This window comes from Excalfactoria chinensis, chromosome Z (assembly GCF_039878825.1).
Source record: "Excalfactoria chinensis isolate bCotChi1 chromosome Z, bCotChi1.hap2, whole genome shotgun sequence".
NCBI lineage: Eukaryota > Metazoa > Chordata > Aves > Galliformes > Phasianidae > Excalfactoria > Excalfactoria chinensis.
In genome coordinates this window covers 26,784,335-26,807,752 of record NC_092857.1, presented here as the reverse complement: position 1 = coordinate 26,807,752, position 23,418 = coordinate 26,784,335, and the positions used below count along the sequence as shown (strand labels likewise).

Sequence of the window (23,418 nt, the reverse complement as noted above, 5' to 3'; positions counted from 1 at the left end):
TGCCTGAAACTTCTAAATCGTCTTGAAAGCAATGTACAGAAACAGAGAAAACATACATGAGTACTCTAAATTTCTCTGCAGCTTATAAACTGCTTGCAAATTTAGTTTAAAGGTTCTGTGAAAGAGTTTCACAGGTAGAAAACCCAGCAACATTTTTACTAAACGCAAGGGGCAGAAAGAGAGATGATGCTGCCCTCCCTATTTAGCAATCTCCCATATTATAAAATTATAACTCTGAATGAGCAATTGTGGGAAAGAAAGGTCATAGTGGTACAAAACATTGCTATACTGGCACTATGTTACACTGAGCAAGAAACTCCTACCTTTTAACTAAAGTTACTTAAGCTTCTGAGTAGATGGATGTAATTAATCATAAATCTTAATGAGGCCTCACAGAGAAGTAATCCCTCTATTCCACAAATTCACTGCCACAAATTTTATAAATGAACACTTCACTTTCAATACGTGTATGGATTTTAAGGATTTGCAACCTTGTGAAGGCTTAACTGAACCTCAGCAAAAGTTCAAGAACAACAACCATTGTACTTTACCAACAACATCTAAGGACGTGTAGAAACAACCAGATTATTTGAATTTAAACAAACAAAATCTGAAACCTTTACTGCTTTTAGATACAAGGTTATTCCCAAGTTTCATGCTCGGAGGCAAAACAAAATTGTTGCCTTGTCCATAAATGTTAGATTTACATTAGATGTGGAATTAGATGTTTAGATGTGGATTTACACATTGTAATCTGCTCAGGTAACTCTGACCTCCTTCCAGTTCTCTTCTTGCCTCTAGCTAAATGTGAAGCAACTGCACTTATATTTTCCTCCTTCCAAATGGTCACAGACTATGTCTTAGATAAGAAAAAAGGAAAAAAAAAAAAAAAAAAAAAAAAAAAAAAAAAAAAAAAAAAAAAGGAAGATTTTAAAAATGAATTGGCCCAAAGTCAACTCAATGTGGTAGTCACTGGCCATATCATATACTGAGCCATAAACCTTCTTTTCAGTGTACTGGAAGGAAAATACAAGACCGTGATCATAATAAAGTGAGGAATTGAAGGACATTTTCTATATTTTTAATCTTGTTTTTAGAAAGTTTCCAATTTACAGCTACACTGAGGGCGGCATAAAAAACACAAAGATGGAAAGAGTAAAAGAGCAACGTTCTTAAGAAGTATGTTTGGCTTTTTCATACTCAGAAACAAACTGAAGACTCTTACATGAAATGTCTTCAATTCTACTTGCTATCGTTGTATCCTCAGACACGTAAAGAGACTCTAACACTTATGGGAAAAGAAGAATAAGGAAAAATTGATAACGCTTTCTTTTCCATTTTAAATTACAGTTCTCACACAAGTAAGCTATCAGGCTGTCCAAATTACAAACAATTCACTTCCTTTTCCTTCCCCTAGAAATACTTACAGTACATCACATGGCCTATGTCTCTTTGCATATATTGCTGACTGATCATTGATTCAGACAGGCACATTAAAAGTTGCTGGATTACATAACCAATTCCGTTTTGTTACACAGAGAAGCCACTTCTGCAACAACAACAAAAAGTTATAAAAGCATGTTAACAAACCAAGCCCTTGTGCAACACACAAAACAGGGTGCCCAGTCACTCACTATATACTCACAGTGAAAAGACAACATGTCTTTTCTACATATCTCCATTTCAACAAAGAAATACAGTCTTATTTCTTAATCTCACCATATCTCGTCACCTCTTTTTTGCATTGCCAAATAAGGCAAATAATGGTGTTGTAGACTGACCATATATTAATATAATTCCATTTAGAAAAATAATTTCTTTCCCTATTGAGAATTTCAACATGTTCTCATTGTAACAAATATATCCTGATAAAGAAAACCAGCAGGATTCCTCAGTTTGCAGATTCATAAAAGATATTTGCCACGCAGATCTTACTCCCAGCAAAGATAGATGCACATGTGCACATATGTCAACTATACACAGCAGACCAAGTACATTTTGTTCTGCATTCTAATATATCCTCTTAAGGAGGGACAGTTTTCTCATCCACCCATGTTGTCCCTTATTTGATCCACTCGCTGAGCAAGATCCCTAAAGGTGGGCCGCTGGGAAACATTATTGTTCCAACATTCTTTCATGATAGCATAAATCTGGAGGAGAAACACAGAAAACAAATATTATATAAATAGATACTACAGACAATTAAGTGCAAAGACTACCCAACTTAACTGTACTATTCCATGCAACAGCAACACAACAGTCCAGCAAGATTTTAGTAATAGTCATCAATTTTCTTGCTTAAGGACAGCAAAAAGCCTTTGTGGAGATTTTCTTTCTTTTAGTTAGTATAGAAATTGACTGAACTAATTTTCAAAGCATGCAAGAAACTTAGATTATGTTGCTAAGTTTTTACTTTCTTGCTAACTCTCACTTTTTTTGAAAGCTTAAATATGCTTAAAGTAACAAATTTTAAAGAAAGCTTTACAAATCTGACCAAAAAAACATTTAGAGGGACAGTAATTCTAGATTAAGCTTCTCTGCAAGTTTAACATACATACTTCAGACTCTTATATTAAATTATTATTCTTCATATCAAATCAGATGACGCAAATGCAAGCTGAACCAAATAAGATTAAAAATAGACCAAAATTATGTTTCGAAAATGTGTACTCTGAAAAGGCATTTATTCACGCTTCTTTCCCCAAACATAGAGAACAGTAGTCCTATGACAATCTCTGCATTTGTACTCTTCTCACTAATCTAATCCAGACTGTTAACAGCTTTCATACTTCCAAAAATGTCTCAAGTTTCACTTAACAACTACCTGAGAAGCTCCCAAGACAAACGTAGCTTTCAGTTCTTTTCTGCAATTCTGAAATTCTCACACTGACCTGAGCCTAAAGCAGCCCATAGGCTACAAACACGCAGAAGATTTCAAGATCTGTGGCCTTTTAGGATCAAAATGGGAAGAATGTAGTTTCTAACAGACGAAAGGCACTGCCACCTTGCTTCGCTAGCTGTAGAAACGTCAGACCTTAGAGTTCCAATGAAACAGATGTTGTATTATCCCATTTATAGGACATTCAGATTATCTATGAAAACTCAAACCTTTGTGATTCAACAACTGTTGTACTCATATGCACATGTCCAATGGTTTCCCTGCCCCATCTGTATCATTTATTTTCTTCTCTTCTAGACCACTTGACCCTGGTCTCTCCTGTCTGCATTTTTGCAAGAATTATTTCAGCAATTACTGCCAAGCATGTCCCATCATAAAGAGATAAAAGAATCTATCCAGACTAGAAGTTACAGGAAGAAACATTAGTGTATCTATTTCACTTTTCTTACTGACTCACTTACCCAGCCCTATCAATTTGACTCAAGCTGAAGTGCACCCTCCTCAAAAGAACAGTTAAGTTAAAAGCTTAGAAATAGTAATGAAATATTTTTATAACACCTGGAGTATTAGCAAATTAAAAAATATGGATTAACATACACTCACAAGACTGTTTTAGAGGCATATACCTGATCCACAAAAGAATACAAATCCAAAGGCCACAAACAGATAAAACCCAATTCATACACTTCACTGCATGCACAATCTGCAGCTCCTGTCCAAGAATGCTTGATGATTAATAATACATATGAAAAACATATGGTTTCCTTTGCTTGAGGAAGAAGGAGCAAGAGAGGAAAATAACCAAGTGTTTTTATAAGTCTCAGAATTAAATATGATTAATTGAACCCTAGGAAGACACTGAAGTTTCTCTCCTGAACATTGAATACATCAGGAAATTTAAGGTACATAATTTTGAACAAGAATGTATATAAGACCTCTGTGAAAGAAATTCCATCCACTGAACTTCACTGTCTTATTAAGTTTACATTTTTAAAATAGAAGCCTTAGTACTCCAGTGTAACAGTCATAATAATCCTATTTCATGTATTCAGAAAGACTACATCTTAGGCTCCTGAGTGAGTATAATCTAAAGTATCATGAAAACAAATGTGATTATACCCATCACGTAACTGATAAAATAACAGCACAACAATTCAGGCTGTATAAATTCTTCAGTAATCCACACAGAAGGAAACATGAGGTTTGCATTTACCATGTACTCACCCTTACTGAGCCCCTATAAGACTACAGTAATATATTAATATAATAATACTTCACCTCATCAGGGCATCCATCTGGTCTTGGCAGCCGTCCATTGTTCTTCAAAAGCTCTATCAAATGAAATACAATCATCTGCCCTTGTTTATCATTGCCAATCATGCGCATGAATTCCTGAAACAGAAGGCCAAGTATCATAAATGAGATTGGAAGGGGAAAATAAGATGCTGTAAAACCATTACTGGGTAAAACTCTTTATAAGACAAACCTCAGAAATTCTATAAATAGAGTACCATACAGCAAAGAAAATTATAAATGATAATTTCTGATAATACATCAACAACCACCATTCATTCAGGGGGAGCTGGGGGAACTAGGATTATAGATATATGATTTAAAGTTATTATTTAAAATCTTATTTTAAAATATTAACTATAATCTGACAATTATCCACTTGTAAAAGATCAAATCTTACTGCCAATTGTTAAAAGATCCCTGAAATGTTAAGATCAGGATGGTCTGAAAAGCCCCTGTCAAGCAAAAAGCAGATGATATCATTACAAAATGTTGTTATGTATAATAACATGAAATGCATAAAAAAGATGAACTGGATGAATCAGTAATTAAAGGCCAGAAATGATAGCATAATTAAACTCAGCTACAAAATAAGTCCTGCTAGCCAAGAATCAACATAACCCTGAAAGTAGACAAAAGAGATTCTAAAGTAAATGAGAAAACAGTATTAACTGAAAATAATTTCTAAGCATAATGTAAAGGGATTGTTCTTCTTCCAACGCTACATAAGTTTCTCTAATGGTGATAATATGAACACGTGAAATAACTGCTCATGGAATGTGCAAATGCCAAAAGTCAGTGACACAAGTAACAATCACAATCAATGATGATCACATACTGCTTTGTCAAATTGATAAAAATGAATTTTTCTTGACACATATCAAAGTAGCCAGGCTGCTCTCATCATGAAATCATGAACCCAGAAAATGTTGATTTGCTCAAAGTATATTCCATGACTTACTACATTACTCTCTATTTCACAGTCCTTTCGAAGAACTCCATGTATCTGCAGTGTTTGGTATCAGACAAGGAGGTCTGATACCTCCTGCTTTGAGAATTCTTCCTCTGCTGCATGCGGCAGTACAGATTAGGGTTTGAGCTGCTGGAAAGGAGCTCTGCAGAGAAGGACCTGGGTGTTCTGGTAGGCAGCAGGATGCCCGTGGATCAAGAGAGTGCCCATGTAGCCAAGAATACCAATGGCATCCTGGCATGCATTAGAGTATGGTCAGTAGGTTGAGGGAGGTAAACCCCCTATTCCTAGTATATCCTGGTGAGGATACACCTGCAGTACTGTTCCAAATCTGGGCTCCTCAGTTCAAGAGGGATAGGGAACTTTTAGACAGAGTCCAGTGGAGAGCCACAAGGATTATTAGGGGCTTGGAGCATCTCCCTTATGAGGAAAGGTTGAGAGACCTGGGACTGTTAGGCTGGAGAATGGAAGACTGAGGGGGAACCTTACCAATGCTTGTAAGTATTTAATAGGGGGGAGTTCAGTAGATGGGGCAAGACTATTTTCAGTGGTGCCCAGTGACAAGACAAGGAGCACAAACTGGAACCCAGGAAGTTCTACCTGAACATTAGAAAAAATTACTGTGAGAGTGACAGAACAGGCTGCCTGGAGAGGTTGTCAGTTTATCATCTTACAATGATAAACAAGGAGAGGTCCTGCTCCAGAAGTGAAAACCCAGCAAGACTCTTTCTTGTGTTATCTACTATAGAATCTGCCTTAGCAAGGGGATTGAATTAGGTGATCTCCAGATCATCCCTATGATTCTGTGGTTCTGTGATTCCTCGAAAGCTTTTGTAATTGCATAAAATTACTAAGTTCCACTGTAGTTGATGTAGAGGTCTGTCAAGTACATTTTGTCTACAATTACTGTTTACCTCACAGAGCAACATTTGCCAGGACTGAGACACTGGTCAACAGTGAGGACAGCTCCAGTAAACATTTGAGTTACCTCTCCTCTGTAATGCCTGTAGAGCAGTTCTAGGTAAAAGTAATGTTATGAACTTTATTTCCAACTGGAGAACTGTTCTGCAGTAAACAAGTAGTATTTTCCTTCATTTTGTGTCTTTAAAGACACTTGTTTGCAAGAAAAGAAAAACTCCCTTTCCTTTCTGAGCTTTAGTTAATTAGCTTGGGTTATGCTAAGATAAAGTAACTAAGAGTTATCTCATTTCAATCAACTTAATGTTTTAAGTATTTGTTTGGCTTGGCCTTAGATTTGGAGTGGTATTAAAAATACTTGTAATATTACAGTGAGACAGTTGCATCTGATCTCTCTATAAAGAATGAGAAAAGCAAGTCTCTAATTAGATATTTAAAATCTTTTCCAAACAGCTGGAAGTTACAGAGCAGATTAAATCTGCACAGAGTATTTTCCAGATAGCCTTTGCTTCTTATACCTAGATGCTAATGCTTCTCAGCATGCTGCTGATTTCAATTGGATGCTGCCTCAAACACCAAGATATGCTCCAGGAAAGGTTGATATTTACCGAGCCTATCTAAATACAGGAAAAATACATACACTTCTTTTTTTTTTTTTTTAAATAAACAAATAAAAATCTCTGGGAAAAAAAAAAAAAAAATTAAATACTTACAGCTGGCGGGCTTTTGCTCTTTTCAATGTAAGTGAAGAGTTCATACAAGACCACACCAAAACTCCAGACATCTGAAGCCACAGAAAATTTGCTCTCTGTCAGAGACTCTGGAGCATACCTGCAACACGTGGTAAAACTAATATCATTCCGCATCACTTGTATCTTTCCAGTTTTGAAGATATTTCTTTGAATAGGACTCTTTTTTTGTGAGTAAAGTACCTTTAACTCATATATATATGCATATATATACACACATACATACATGCATTCATATATATTCATAGTGGTTAACTGGTATGGAAGAACTGATATTTTTCCTGCATCTAGTGAGGGTAAACAAGATTTTGACATGGTTTTGACTGGAAATAAAAACAATTATAACCAGTAAGTATCTTCCTACTTCAGTAACTTTGAATTGTGTCCCATGCATCTGTGGGCTTTATTTTTTCAGATCAATAACATCTACTGTTAATACTATTTGATATCATTTTATTTACCCCTTAAGTATTACATTTTAAGGTCACCTATGGCAGCTATATACACTCAAATCACAAGTATGGAATGATGTTATGAATACACAGAAGTACATACTCCAGATGCAGCTGTATTAGGTTTACTTGACAAGTTTTTATTAGCAAGAGGCTGCAGAGGGGCCTCTGTGAGCAGGGACCAGCAGCTCTCCCATGGCAGATCAGAGCCAACTCCAGCTGTTCTGACAAGAACTTGCTACTGCTAGAGCTGAGTTATGAGCAATGCTGAATATGCCTCTGGGGGAGTGGATTTACTGGAACAAATGCTGCACAACAACAGCTGGGTGAGGGGAACGAAAAAAGTGTGAGAGAAGCAGCCCTGCAGAATCCAAAGTGCAGAAGGATGGCAGGTGTGGCAGGCGCTGCAGGTTTGGAGCAGAAGTTCCAGGCAGCTCAGCATCAGCCCATGGCAGAGTAGGCTGTCCCCCTGCAGCCCATAGGAACCATGCAGAGCAGATATCCACATGCAGCAATGGAAGAGCAGATGGTGTAGCAGTGGATGTGACTAAAGAAGGCTGAAGCCCATGGAGAGCCCCTGGAGAAGCAGCCACAGGTCACTGCTGCAGCCTGTGTCAAGGAGCCCATGGTAGGGCAGGAGGGCTGGGGGAGCTGCCATCTGTGGGGACCCAAGCTAGAACAGCCCACTCCTACAGGATGTACCCCATGGATCATTTACCTTAACACTCATCCTAATACCTTGCTAGCTGGTCTGTGCTATTTAACACTACTTGGCTAAGAGATAGTTGACCCAAAAGATCTCAGCTAGAAGATACATATTCATGTTTAAGGGTCAAAAACTTAAAGGAGCCTACTCCCCAGTAAGCTTTCTAGATATTTTTCATCTCTGAATACATTCCCTGTGGCATTGTTTAAGTAATTATGACTTTTTTCTTTTTTCTTTCTTTTCCGGGGGGCTGGGGGGGGGTGAAAATATACATAAAGTTAGGACTTCTCATCATTATTTTGTAAAGGCAAGTACCATGCACGTGACTTTCACAATGCTTTAAAAGCAGAAATGTAAATCACATTTCATAATTCCACAATATGCAAAACAGTTGTCTGAAACCACAGATCTGAAAACATCCTTATTTCACGTATTGATAAAAGACTTACCAAAATATAGGGCTTTCACCAGGTTCCTTCACTTTGTAGTACTCCTTATCTTGTGGCAAGACCTTAGTCAATCCAAAATCTCCAATTTTAACTCTGTTCTCATTCTCCACTAAGATATTCCTTGTTGCTAAATCCCGATGAACATATCTTTTTGTGCCCAGATACTCCATGCCCTAAAGTATAAGGTTCACAAACACAATAGTAAAGAAAATTATTTTAAGTGGCTGCACTATCTCTAGAGGATGAATCAAGCTCAAAGTTAAAACTGAAGAGAATGTACCAAAATCAGAGTACTTGAATATTTGCTTTCTCTATTAAGTTAATCTTTCCAAATGCAGGGATTCTCCTTAACTGAAGGCAGCTAGACAGAGAACATTTCTCAGAGAAGCGTCTTATGATTATGTAGCTAGATGGCTGTTACAGCCATACCCAAGTGCAGTTCACCAGTACTAGGCAAAAAAATAACAACAACAAAGTCTGGCCTAAGCTATATAATGCAGGGCAGATGAGAAACCTATCCTTTCATTAGCTGTTTGAATTAACCTTCTTTCCAGACATTCTTCATACCTCCTTTCCTAGTTGCCTTAACAAACTTCATCTTACAAGTTCTTGAATGTGGCAGCTATTCTCTGGCTGTATTCATATTTGTAAATCTTCTTTCTCCTTTGTATTGACCATTAACCTCTATCACAGGTCTCCTTTTACTGTACCTTGTGTAATGGCAACCCATGGAAATGATGATCTTTAGTTGTCATATCTTTCTGTTGTTGATCCCTTCTTACTAATACATACAGCTTTTGCAATTAATTGAGTGCAGAAGCCAGCATGTGAAGAAAATCAAGCTAATGTATTACAGCATTAAAAAGAATTCTTGCTTTCATGGCAATAAATGGTGAACAGAAGCTGACAACATGGTACTAAAAAATTCTTGATTCTCACGTGTGACAGGAAACACAAAGCAGGCTATCAGCTTCACGGTTTCATAAAGAAGCATAGCATTCCAACACAATGAAAAAAGCAATAAATGATGTACTAGAATACTAAATTCAAGCATTTGGGGCATTATATTTTTAATGTCAAAAGATCCCTCTTCTCCCTTTTTAAGTGAGAAACCTCTGAAAAAAGTGTAACTTAGAAGTCTAACTTTCCTCTCAGTCTCTTGCTACCTCCCTGTACCATTAGATGGCAACACTGTATATTCAGAACATCCCACTTCAAAACTGTTTAAAACAGACTTCTTCCCCATTACCTAGTAACCAGTTGATATCCTAAAAAATATTAGTATTAAACACTGTACTGAAAACAGTCCCTAAGTTTCTCTGATACTTTCCTGTTACAATAGCTGTTTTCCAGCCTCAGAGATATTTTTACTTGAGATCAATCAAATTTTGAGTGAAAATCATAATCCTCTGGCATTACACTTAAGATAGAGTCAAGTTCAATGACACTGCTCAAATGTTTTCACCTTTACTACTCAAATACCAGTTGTGGGGCCCTCCATCAAGGATACATGAAATTCTTCAAGCGTTACAAGATAGAAAAATAAGATTATTCCCAGCATCTCACCAACAAGAATTAAGAAAATGTAGTGTCAAGAGAGGGGAAAAAAGAAGAGCCTCAAAACCAGAGATGTGTCAGGAATCTCATTTTGTTATTTGCTAAGCTTTTTTTTTTTTTTTCTTTTTCTTTTTCTTTTTCTTTTCTTTTCTTTTGATTTGATGACAGAATTCTATTGCATGCCACCAGAAAAGCAGCACTAGTGACACGAGCTGCATCAGACTATAGGTGCAACAATTTGCATCTGCAGATATTGTACCAGAAGAGATTTTTGTACCAGAAGAGATTTAGATTAGACATAAGAAAGAACTTTTTCTCTCAGACAGTGGTCAGGCACTGGAATGGCTGCCCAGGGACGTGGTGAAGTCGCCATCCCCGGCAGTGTTCAAGAGGTGTCTGGATGAGGAGCTATGAGATATGGTTTAGTGGTTTATTGTAGGTGCAGTAAAGGGAGGATGGTTGGACTAGATGGTCTTGTAGGTCCTTTCCAACCTTGTGATTCTATGATTTTATGATTCTATAAAATGTCACAATTAGCAAATACCAAAAACACTGCTTTTCACAGTATGAGAAACACAAGTCAGGACATTTACATGAAAGCACAAGTTTTCCCACATAATTATCTGCATTTTGCAGATTCTAACTTCCTTCCTCCTATCTGATGCTAGTACTTAGAAAGAAGTCATTTGATCTGTTGTTTTGGTTTTACACTGGCAGCCTGCATACCTGCAGTATTTCAATGCTTCTCTCATATGTCACAAAAGCCAGGGTCCTGAGAAAGGACAAAGGAGGCTTTGGTGGACACAGTTCACCTGACCTAACTTCCATGAAAACATTAACAACTAAGATCAGCTGTTAACGGCACATGCAGCATTCATCTGTACATGTCCCAAGTTCAGCAGCTGAAAGATTTACAAAGACAGCCCAGACAGGCTCTTACTACAGATACCAGACACACAAATGCCCTGAATGTGAAAAGCACAAGACTACTAGATCATAGAATCACAGAATCACAAGGTTGGAAAGGACCTATAAGATCATCTAGTCCAACCATCCTCCCTTTACCATACCTACAAAAAAAAACACTAAACCATATCTTCTAGCTCCTTATCCAAATGTCTCTTGAACTACCTCCCTGGGCAGCCATTCCAGTGCCTGATCACTCCCTGAGAGAAAAAGTTCTTTCTTATGTCTAGTCTAAACCTCATCTGATACAACTTGCAGCCATTTCCTTGGGTCCTGTTTGTTGCCTAGGAGAAGAGGCCAAGCTCCTTCTCATCATAACCTCCCTTCAGGAAGTTGTAGAGTACAGTGAGGTTTCTCCTGAGCCTCCTCTTCTCCAGGCTAAACAATCCCAGCTCCCTGAGCCATTTCTCATAAGACCTGTGTTCCAGGCCTCTCACAAGCTTCGTTGGCCTTTTCTGGACACATTCCAGGGATTCAATGTCTTCCTTGTAGTGAGGAGCCCAAAACTGAACACTCAAGTATTGAGATGCAGCCTCACCAGAGCGGAGGGATGATTACCTCTCTGCTCCTGCTGGCCACATTATTTCTAATACAGTCCAGGACTCCAACGAGACCCCTGCTACAAGCGTCCTGAGAAGGTCAAAGTCTGCCCTCAGGAAGTTCAGGATAGCAGTTTTGCTAGTCACCCTTCTGACATCTCCAAGAACAGAGAATTCTACAATTTCATGGTCACTCTGTCCAAGACATTCCCCAACCTTTACATCTCCTACCAGTCCTTCACTGTGAAGAGCATTTCCAGCAGGGTACCATTCCTGGTAGGCTCTCATACCAGCTGTGTAAGGAAGGTATCTTTTACACACTCCAACAACCTCTTGGACTGCTTACTCTGTGTTGTATTATATTTCCAACATATATCAGGGAAATTGAAGTCTCTCAAAAGAATGAGTGCTGGCAAACATGCAACTTTGACAAGCTGCTCATAGAATGCCTCCTTCATCTCTTCATCCTGATTAGGCAGCCTATAACAGATCCCCACCAAGATGTCACCCATGCACGCCTTTCCCCTGATCCTTACCCACAGACACTCAACTTTATCATACCCAACCCTAAGCTCTTCAACTTCAAAACAGTCTTTAACATAAAGGGCCACACTACCATCCTCCCTTCCTTGTCACTCCCTTCTGAAGGGCTTGTAACCATCCACCACAGCACTCCAGTCATGAGAGCAGTCCCACCATGTTTCAGTAACAGCAACCAGGTCACAGCTCTCCTGACACACAGTCGCTTCCAGCTCCTCCTGCTTGTCACCCATGCTGCGTGCATTGGTGTACATGCGCTCCAGCCATGTCACCTGCCTCACCCCCAGCTCAAGCACTGTTCCCCTAGGCTCATCTCTTGTAAGCCTTGTTTCATTCCCTCCCCCCATCGTAGCTAGTTTAAAACTCTTTTGATAAGCCCCACTAGCTTCTGAGGTAGGATTCATTGATGCCTTTGAAACAGGCAGGTTCCATGGACAGACAGCTGGTCAGGGGCCGAGTAAACTGCCCTATGGTCAAAGATCCCAGTTTCTGGTTTGACACCAGCCTCTGAGCCATTTATTCAATACGTGTACTTTCCAGGCCTGCTCCATGTCCCTCACTCACCCTGAAAGTATATAACAAATAATCACTTGAGCTCCTGCTCCTTCAAATAAATGCCCTAAACCCCTGAAACCTCTTTTCATAGTTCTCAGGCTTCACTGAGCAATTTCATCACTGCCCACCTGAACAGTGGTGGAAAGTAATCGGTGGGCCTAACCAGCTTAGGGAGTTTCCTGGTTATGTCCCTGACCCAGGCCCCAGGAAGGTAGCACACCTCCTGATGGCATGGGTCTGGTCTGCATATGGGGCCCTCTGCTTCTCTAAGAAGGGAGTCACCCACCACAACCACCCTTCTTACTTTCCTTGCAGATAAAGTCTTAAGGTGTGAGGGTGGGCGCCCTGCCTTAGACTCCCTTTTAGGCAGCTCCATCACCTCTCCACTTACCTCCCCTTACATGTGGCAGTATGTAATGGCTACGTACCCTGAAGAATGCTCATTAACTAACCTACCGTTCCCTTGTTTGATATGGAAATCATGGAGAAGAAATTTAAAATACCTGTTACATGTCTTAAGATAAGAGGGGAATGTGCACATGTCTGTTTGTCCATCCCTCTTTTATTTTTTCTTTTAGAGGTAATAAACATGCAGTGAAATCTGAAGCATCTATAGTTTCTCATATCTCAAACACAGTAACAGAATAAATCTGAGGCAGTCATACCTCCTGCTTCTGAGATAGTAAGGCATAAGGTAATAAGAAGATTAAATACCTGTTCCCCATTTCAGAATATATGAAGTATTTTCACTGTCAGCCAGTGAGACTGAATTTTTACAGCTTTGGACACTTTTATAGCCTCTAGCTCTTCACATAGAAATCAGGTACCTTCCCTCCACTTGATCAAAATGTCAATATTACTTGCATCTTAAAGTAAAGTTGCCAAACACACGATCACTGTTATAGATATTCATCTCTAAAAGTCACCAAGTCTATATAAGAAATATCAGTTATGTTATCCCATGAACAGTTTGCCTGAATGAGCACACTAAATCCTTCAAAATTTTAATCCAGCTTTCATTAGAAAAAAAAAAGGGTTTAATGCTTTTGTATTAGTCTATATACCTCATAAATATAAATGACCCTCAAAATATAGTTCTCCCTCAATCAGTAGATACATCAGTGCCAGCATCTTGCATTAAGGATTACAAAAATACTCAGAATTTTATCAAGGTCTTGAATATATGAGTACACCTTACTACCTTTTTTAGTGTTATGTTTTACTATCTGCCTAACACTATTATAAAATATATACCAAATCAACTAATTTATGAACAAAATGATTATATGTCAAATTTGTCAAAAAAAAAATGTAAGTCATCTGAAAGCTGTCTTACCTTGCATATCTGAGATGCATATAGCAAAAGCTTTTTGTGGTCCAACCTCTCTTTGTGTTTCTGCAGATAATCCCGTAAACTTCCATACGGTAGATATTCCATAATTAATCTCAGATTCCTACGACCTTTTAGAATGAATAGAACATTTCATGTCACTTTTCAACGCAAAGTTTTGAAATAGGTATATTTACAAGTGTATTGAAGTAATAAAAAAGTCTCACTAACAAAAAATGCATTTTACTGCATGCTCATTAGTATGCATTTTTTCATCTGTCATTTGTACTTGTTACAGAAATGCCATTTATTTAAACATGACCAGAATGTGTATGCGCTTAATATTCATCATCTCATAAATACTACTATTGGTAGAAGTAAAGAGCAAGTGCCAGACATATATACCTGTGTTCACACCATTCCTCCTTTTTGCTGAGGTGAAACTCGGGATGACAACTGACATCCAATCTCCAAAACTATGTTCGACTTTGAACAATTTTTTCTTTTTTTAAACAATCAGATCTTGCACAAAACTTGTGCTTTTGCTCAATTTCAACATTATCAGCAATTAATTCAAATACATATGTTTCTGAAACTTTCTCCTTCTTAATAATTTATTATAATTATATTATAGTTGTTCAAGAAGAGGTACTGTCCACTCTCAGGCATCAAATTAAAGAAAACATAAGAACAGTTAAAAAAAATGGTTTAATCTTCCTACTTAACTCCAAATTCACTGCTTTAAGATGAAGCAACTAGGTAAGCAGTCAAAACAACCTGTTCTTTAAAGATCATAAAAATTATGCCATGAGCTGACTGAAAAAAAGAAGATTAATTTTACAATGAGAAGCTGTACATAACAGACTTTACTTCCTTTGGAACAGTCATTAGGCAATGGCTTTTGTAAACATTTATCTGAATTTCTTGCACTACACTTGCTCAGTTATGCAACCGAAGGTGTATTCAACACAGCACATACCTGCACTGTAGCATACTCCTTTGTATTTAACAATGTTATCGTGCTGCAGAGATTTAAGTATTTCAATTTCTCTTTCAAAGTCCCTAAGGTGCTCTTCTGTACTATGCTGCAGCTTTTTCACAGCCACCACCTCCCCAGTATTATCCTGCAGGGGGTCATATCGGCACATCTCAACACTGCCGAAGTTTCCCTAGATCATAAACAAAAATATTTGAATTAAAAAGTTAGTCCACATTATCTTCTCTTTGCCAGTGTTTGTCTACAAATACCTCAATGCTCACTATAATATAACATTGAAGAGATACAATAAGTTTTATGTAACATTTATTATGTTATTATTTATGTACTAATTATTTAAGTGAAATACCACAAAACCACCCTGAAAGAAGTTAAGAGTAAAGGATCACAGTGACATTTCTGCAGCAACTATCTGTGTGAAACATGCTCTGTGAAAGGATGTGAACAACACTGGGAAAAAAAAGGAGGGAATACCCATTCATTTTCTCTCCTTTCTTCACAAATTTCTGCTTATACTCTCATAATGCCTGCTGGGATACCTCTTTTCCTGCATTTGTAAAGAACTACACATTAAGATTAAGGCTCCTGCTGGTTCACGGCTCCCCTCTGTTTTTCAGTAGTTTTTCTACCACTCTCTGCTCTACTTTCTTCTCTAATCTCTTTATCTTTGTTTTTGCAGTCATCACCAGCAACTCTGTTCCTTTCCCTACTCTACACTATTGTTTATAGTCAATAATCACCTGCAAATAGAAGCAGTTCTGCAACTTTGCTTTCAGATTTTGTCACCAGTAGAGACAAGCCAACATGTAGCTACACGTCAGTAACCAATATAAAAAGTGAGAAACCATTCTGGAATAATGGTGCTTAGTGCAACTGATAGAACCCCACTGAAGTCATCTGTCTGTACATGTTTTCCACAGCCAAACTGCAATGACTTGCAAAACTAGTAACCAAACGCTGATTTCTAAAGCTTAAAAAGTTTGAGGCTCACAGATATCTCAAAGACATTGTTGAGTTTTGGGCCCTCATATTCAGACTTCCCAAAATGTGCATACAAAAGAAAAGAACCAACAGCCTCCTAATTTCTATACAAGATTGCTCTGGAAGAATTGTAAATGAATCCCAAGTACAAAAAACAACAAACAAAAAATTAAGCAACAGATTCAACTCTGCACTGGAAATATTAAGGTTTTCCTTGTGACTGGATTCAAAGTAGAAACCAGCTACCTTTCTTCTGCCTAAAAACATCAAACAAGTTCCTTTACATCGTTTTTTTTCCATTGTGCTCAGATAAGACTTGAATTATTCATTTCTGTAATGGAAGCATCTAATGTTACTAATATATACAGGGCCATTAGAAGACAATTGAAAAAGGTAGCTATTTCTTAGGCAATTCGAGATTTTCCAAATATTCTACCTTGCCAAGTTGCTGTAAAAACTTAAGATGTCTCTCTTCAAATTGTGTTGGGTCCCGATCTTCAAAGGCCCCAGAAAATCCAAGAGCTCCAGTTCGTATATTTGGTAACATATCATTTTCTGTCAATAACTCATAATCTGAAGTGTAGGAGGGAGAGAGAGGATGGAAAAAGAGAAGCAAACAAGAGAATGAAATAAACTTACTACAATCCAGCTTTTACCTTTACTAGACATACTCTGAGCTTAGTAGAATATTAGCAACCTCCTTTATTTCTATACAGCAAAGACGAGATACTACCAAACAGACAAGTAACTTGACTTGTTACAAGTCTTGCTGTAATCTCCAAATAAACTTTTTTTTTCCTAAAAGATCAACTGAACTTAAACTCAGCAGCTATTGTACAATGACTCCATTATTATAGAGGGAAGAAATGAAAACTTCCACTTAGTAAAATAACTCTTACTTTTCAGAGATAAGAAAAAACTTTGCAAATACATTTGACTAAGGACTAGAATATTTAAGACAGACATTAATCATCATTCAAAATGTTATTTTTATTTCACACTAACTTTTAACATATTCTTTATTACAACAAACTAAGCAGCAGTAATGTAATATTCTGTGGGGCTGGAGAATGGTTGTAGGCCAAAATACTGAAATGGAAGGCACCATAAGAAATACAACCAGCAGAAACTATGATTTTTTTCTCTCTGATGCTATCCTTTTGTATCACAGACTCACCAGGAGTGAACAAACTATTCAAGTCACGTATAATTGCCCTAAATGACGGCCTGAAGTCTGGCTCATAATCCATACAGTTGTTTATAAGATTTGCTAGCTCTGTCCAATTTGGGGCAGGAAGCTGGTGTCTATCTTCATAAAACTGTAGTTTCTGGAATAGAAGGGAAAAAAGCCTTTTTACCATGCAAGCATGAAGAGTTGCTCGACACCCCACCCCATCCCTTGCTGAGTCAACAGTAATATTTCCAGTTTAAATAAAATAGGATTGTCAGCAACACATCCCATCTTACAGGCCCTACGTATTTAACTACAGTACAACTAGAATTATGCTAACCAAAGGTCATGCACATTGTTAGGAATGCTTTTTGTTTTAAGAGAGATAAGGTTATAACAAAGGAAAAGAAGCGCGTGCAAGATAATTCTGGCACAACTGAACTTAGTGCCCATAAAAATAAAAAATTAACAACATAAAAAGAATCCTTAAATCATCACTTAGGATCACTGCCGATCAGAAAACATGTGATGTTGCCTATGGTGGTTATGGGCCGCACCATTTTGCATGCTGATTAGTTGCAAGAGCAGACGTTTTAAAGTATCCAAAGAACTGCCACTAATGCAGATCCAGTGACACTTACTCTTGAAGAATCGAGAGCACTCAGAGGTTTGTCTCCTCCACTGCAGATTTCCCATAAAGTGGTACCAAAACTCCACTTATCTGTAGGTAGGCTTAGTTGTTTGGGGTTCTCAATACATTCAGGTGGAACCCACGGTATTCTCTCAAGAAGAACTGTGCAGTCATGCAAAGAAAACATTATGTTAAGATCAGAAGTAAAACCAGAAAGTTCTAAAACACATTTGGTTCAGTAAAAATGGTTTTAGTACAGGTATTTCATTCCGTAACATATTTTAATACCTTTTCAAGCTTTTGTTCTTTTCTTGAAACTACTGAATATCTACAGAAGTAATACTTTTGAATCAGTAATGAATATTTTTGAATTAAGTAATACTAAAGTGATACTTATGAATACTTAGGAAAACATATGTTCAGAAGATCATTAGTTTTACTACAGAATTAGAGTAATGTTTTTTAAAAAATACTTTTCTAACCTCATTTCCACACTATATTTTGGCTCTTGCTTTAATATTCTCCCCCAAGTTATCAAGAATTTAATAGCTGTCATGAAAGAGCTAGATAGCAAAGAGCCAAAAGTACTTTACTGTTTGTTGATACATCATGGCACAGCAGTATAAAGTAAGCATAGTGAGTGACTTCCCACTTCATGATTTTCAAACTTTCAATAGTGAGTCTAGTATCAAGTTGAAAGACATTATTATCCTGATGCAGATATAAATCTTTTTAGAATGTGTTATTTTTAAGGTTACTGCTGCACTATGCTGCTAACAGTCTCTTAGATGCATTATATCCTCTACATAAAATTAATTGGTCTAAAAAGTGCTCATTTAAAAAAAAAAAAAATTAGGAAGACTCAGAAATGGACAAGATTACTTCTGTTTCATTAGCATAAGGATCTTGCACACACCTTATGCTTCTCTTAGTATGAGTTAATTTTGTTTGCAGTAAAATAACTCCGACGGCAAAGCTGACAACCCAGTACCTTCAGCAACACCTGTGACTGGGGTCATTCACCAAAAACCATACCAGAGATGATTTTCAACTGCCAGACAGCATTTTGATAATTCCATTAACTTTGAGTTCAGAAAAAATCCACAGAATAAAACAATTTAATCCTGATCAATAACATGACACTAAGCCCAGCAACTATCCACAGACTTACAGTACTTTATAGTATGTTCATAGTACCATAAGGGAAAAACATTTGTTCATATTGAGAACAACAGGAAATACTCATACAGTGGATAATTGTGACTTTTTTTTTTTCCTGTAGTTATTTGATGAAAAAGAGAACGCACTAAAAACTGCTGACTAGGGCTGCAGGGATTATTTTAAGGAGACAAAATAGTGAAGTGGCTTACTGAAACAACCGTAATCAGAAGGTGGCAAGGAAAAAAAAAAAAAAATCTTGATTTTCAAGTCAGAAGCATTAAAAAAGAAAGTTGATACAAAGACTTACTATCCCTTGGCAAAACTGTGATACTGATGCCAGGATCACTTAGTTTTATAAAAGGAAGGTTTCCAGACTTCCTGTCCTCCTCCCTGATAAGCAAGATATTCTTTGCACAGACATTCCCATGAACAAGGCCTTTATCCTCCTGATAAAAAGAAAGGCATCTTTTATAAAGACAAAAAAAACCCTTATGATTGAACAGCTATTTAAAAAAAAAACACAGCATAAAGGGAAAAAAGAAAACAATGATCAGAGATAAGGTTGACCAAACCTCAGACACTTCATCAGTTCCTTTCAGTTTTTCTACGCAAATTTTCAGTCATTTTAATTATCTACTTGTTTTTGTGTTTATATTAAGTATGTTAATTTAAATGAATGGGTCCATCAACACAATACATTTAAAATGAACACAAGAACAGTTAAACTCTGTCAAAAGGAACATTCCAAAAGAATGAAAAAAATCTATTACTTTTTTTGTAAGATACAAAGGTCTGACTTCAGCACTCAGTCAACATCTTATTTCTGCACTCAACACTTAGTTTCAAGAGATAGGATAATAGCTCAGTCACTCTACATGCATTGAACTGAAACACTTTAACTCAACCATTAACAAAAATGAAGAATAAACTACCTACCAGGAAATGCATGGCTAATGCCAACTGTTTGGCAACTTCCAGCTTCCACAAGATATTAATAACATTTTTGTTCTTTTTCAAATATGTGTCCAAAGATCCAAATTTCACATATTCTTGTACAAGGATATCTGATATAAGATGTTAAAAGTGTAACAATTAAAACCAACAATAAGTAAACGAAACTTCAAGGCAGACACTACCATAATATTACCCATCTCTTTCTTCATTATCCACTGACAATCTATATATTCAAATCTATATGACATCTTAATAGTGTCAGAAATACTTCATGTAGTTTACATTTCTTCAAGGTGTGAAAGCCTACCTAACTTCCACTCAAATGCAAAATTACAAGACTTAATCTTTATTTCACATATCAGGTTTCCACCTTAAGAAATGCAGTGAGCATCCTTCCACCCTCACTCCAAAGGCACAACAGATACTGTAGTTTCTCATAAGAGTAGAATGCAATAAGTCAAACAATGTCCAATGCAAACTTCTTTTAAAATAACAATTATGTGAAGCAATTGTTCCCAAATCTGTACATCAAATGTCTAATGCAGGGAATAAGTAACCTCTTTTCTTCCCATTTCTTACTAACTGCCACTTAGTAATATGTTGTAAGCCCCACCTTCAGGAAAAAAAACAGACTACAGAGGCTGACTGTGATCTATGGGAGAAATAATATCCATGCATAGATAACTAGCAATTTATTATTTCCATGTCTTAATGTCATAAACTATCTATCTGGAACTTCATCTATAGTCTCTAAGTATGATAACACGAATGAACTAGGAAAGGTAATCGCGGATGTATTTAAAATTGAAACCAGTATTATGTGTTCTCAGACAAAAAATGTACTGCCTTCCCAACCTTCGTAAGAAAAGCCACAACTTCCCCCCAACTTCCTTGCATTGCAAATTCCATTTCTCTTGATGGAGGTCACAGTCTACACATTATACATTTACTACAAAAATGCCTCATTTTGATACAAGCAGTTAAGTAGAAGAAAAAAATAGCTTTAGTCCAAACTGACATTTCGGCCAAAGACTGAATTAAAATGAAAACTGGTAAAGTGAGGTCCGGTAACACATATTCAAAGATAGCACATAAGAACTGCACAGCCAACCAAAATTAAGATTTAATTATGAGGTGCTGCAATTATACATCAGGTGTTCTCAACAACTTATTAATAAATAATTACAGTGCAGTAAGCTAAACCGAGGACATACTCCTGTAGATAAGGTAAAGATTTTGCTACTATTAATGTTTCATCGGTATGTGAAGTTTTTTTGTGTTTTTTTTAAATGGGAAACAAGTTCCCATCCTCCCCCCTTTAAAAAAAAAGCCCTAATGGCAGCAGTATATAATTAGTGAAAAAAAAATACTTACTCTCCTCTCCACACACACAGACTCCATAATTTAATACCAAATGTTTGTAAGAAAGCTGGCTCATCATACTTGCTGCCTCAAAGAAGGACTTTGAAAAAGAGAGGAAGAGAGAACAGATCAGTGAAAGAAATGACATATTTGTAGAAAAAGATGCGTACGGTTTAAATATACATATATATTTTAAATAATTCATCTCCCTCCTAAGTGCAAAGACTGCCTGAAATTTCATGTTATTTATTTGTGGATGTTATTTGGTTTGTGCTTTTTTTAAAAAAAATTTGATTTGCTGTTATTGTGGGTTTTGTTTGTTTATTTTAAAATGCAATCCACACTCTAGGAGAGCTAGCAGCCTCTTTTCCTACAGGCAGATGCATCACCACATCTTAAAGAGAATCTTCTATATTAGTTAAGTAAACAATGAGCAAATTCATAATGCTCTATTCAGTTTCCAATTTATTCTTTCATAATGCACTATTCAGTTTCCAATTTATTTCTTCATAGAACATTATTAAGTTAAAAGACAAGAACTATTATATCCCTCATCCAGTACTGTGAGACCTTACCCAACCTTGTTAGAAAATTTTCAAATGCTTTTATCTCTTTAGTCATTTTCTATTCTTTTCAGTGGTATCTCCAGCTATGTTTCCTCATGTACAGACTGTTTCCCCAATGAGATGTGGTTAAAGTTAGTATATTTTCAAGCAGGGGTCATATTTATATTTCTTTATTCTTGGAGTTCCTTTAACTATTTTTATACTATTTTAAAATAAGAGCATATTATCCAATTTCTTAAATTTCACAGACGTGCTATTTTTATTATAATTTTTACTTTCATATGCTCAAAGGGTATGTGTATGTTGCTTTTGACACTAGCTCTCGGAAATTTCTTCTCCTTTTCTTTAATTAACATTTTAATATAGATACATCCTAAGCAGTTGAAAAGTTCACTGAATAAGAGTTCTCCTGGCTTAACGCAAATGCTGCTAGGTTAATGAGGAATTTGAAACTATTATATAATCAGAATACACAAGAAATGGCCATATAGAGTTGCACTGAAATAGCACATCTGTTAATTTTTTAAAATAAATTTTTCACATATGCATTCTTGAGCTTAATTATACTACCACTGCATTGCTTTCTGCAAGACGGCATTTCAGGTCTGGTCACAGATTCACTCAAATATTAGAAAACTAATCAGATACAGATGATTCTACACATGGAAAGTGTTCCTCATATTTCTGATTTTTTATGACCTCAAATGAAATATTTATTTTACTGGAGACCTAAGTAAGACTTCAAAATAAACAAATAAATAAATGGAAAATAGTGAACAAAATGAAATTTTCCCTATAAGTTCACAGAATCACAGAATCACAGAATTTTTCAGGTTGGAAAAGACCTAGAAGATCATCTAGTCCAACCATTACCAATACTTCCCAACTAAACCATATTCCTCAACACAACATCCAAACGTTTCTTGAACACTCCCATGGTCGGTGACTCTACTACCTCCCTGGGCAGTGCATTCCAATGCCTGACTACCCTTTCTGAGAAGAAATACTTCCTAATGTCCAGCCTGAACCTCCCCTGTCGCAGCTTGAAACCATTCCCTCTAGTTCTATCACTGTCTATACGAGAGAAGAGGCCAACCCCCAGCTCACCACAACCTCCCTTCAGGAAGTTATAGAGAGCTATAAGGTCTCCCCTGAGCCTCCTCTTCTCCAGGCTGAACAATCCCAGTTCCCTCAGCCGCTCCTCATAAGGCCTGTGCTCCAGACCCCTCACCAGCTTCGTAGCCCTCCTCTGAACACGTTCCAGGGCCTCAATATCTTTCTTGCAGTGAGGGGCCCAAAACTGAACACAGTACTCGAGGTGTGGCCACACCAATGCCAAGTACAGGGGGACAATTACCTCCCTGTTCCTGCTAGTAACACTGTTTTTGATGCAAGCCAGGATGCCGTTGACCTTCTTGGCCACCTGGGCACACTGTCGGCTCATGTTCAGCCGTGCATCAATCAGTACCCCCAGGACCATTTCCTCCACACAGTCCTCCAGCCACTCTGTCCCAAACCTATAGCACTGCCTGGGGTTGTTGTGGCCGAAGTGCAGGACCCAGCATTTGGTCTTGTTAAACCTCATCCCGTTGGCTTCGGCCCAGCTCTCCAGCCTATGAGGTATAAGTTGGTACCTCACATGTAATTAATGAGTTTACTTGTACAAGTTTGT

General features: G+C 37.2%; 1 protein-coding gene across 2 annotated transcripts in view; it reads right to left on the bottom strand.

Moving 5' to 3' along the window:
* Window positions 1-936: 936 nt before the first annotated feature.
* Window positions 937-23,418, bottom strand: part of JAK2 (Janus kinase 2) — an 85,687-nt gene continuing 63,205 nt past the window's right edge. For both annotated transcript variants that reach the window (XM_072360175.1, XM_072360174.1), the window contains 12 exons: window positions 21,193-21,280; window positions 19,801-19,928; window positions 19,172-19,310; window positions 17,714-17,865; window positions 17,079-17,229; window positions 16,338-16,474; window positions 14,903-15,092; window positions 13,930-14,054; window positions 8,437-8,609; window positions 6,794-6,911; window positions 4,178-4,291; window positions 937-2,150 (listed from right to left, as the gene is read on the bottom strand). In XM_072360175.1, coding sequence (XP_072216276.1) covers window positions 2,043-2,150; window positions 4,178-4,291; window positions 6,794-6,911; window positions 8,437-8,609; window positions 13,930-14,054; window positions 14,903-15,092; window positions 16,338-16,474; window positions 17,079-17,229; window positions 17,714-17,865; window positions 19,172-19,310; window positions 19,801-19,928; window positions 21,193-21,280 — 1,623 coding nt within the window. In that variant the 3' untranslated portion in view covers window positions 937-2,042. The remainder of the gene's footprint in view (window positions 2,151-4,177; window positions 4,292-6,793; window positions 6,912-8,436; window positions 8,610-13,929; window positions 14,055-14,902; window positions 15,093-16,337; window positions 16,475-17,078; window positions 17,230-17,713; window positions 17,866-19,171; window positions 19,311-19,800; window positions 19,929-21,192; window positions 21,281-23,418) is intronic.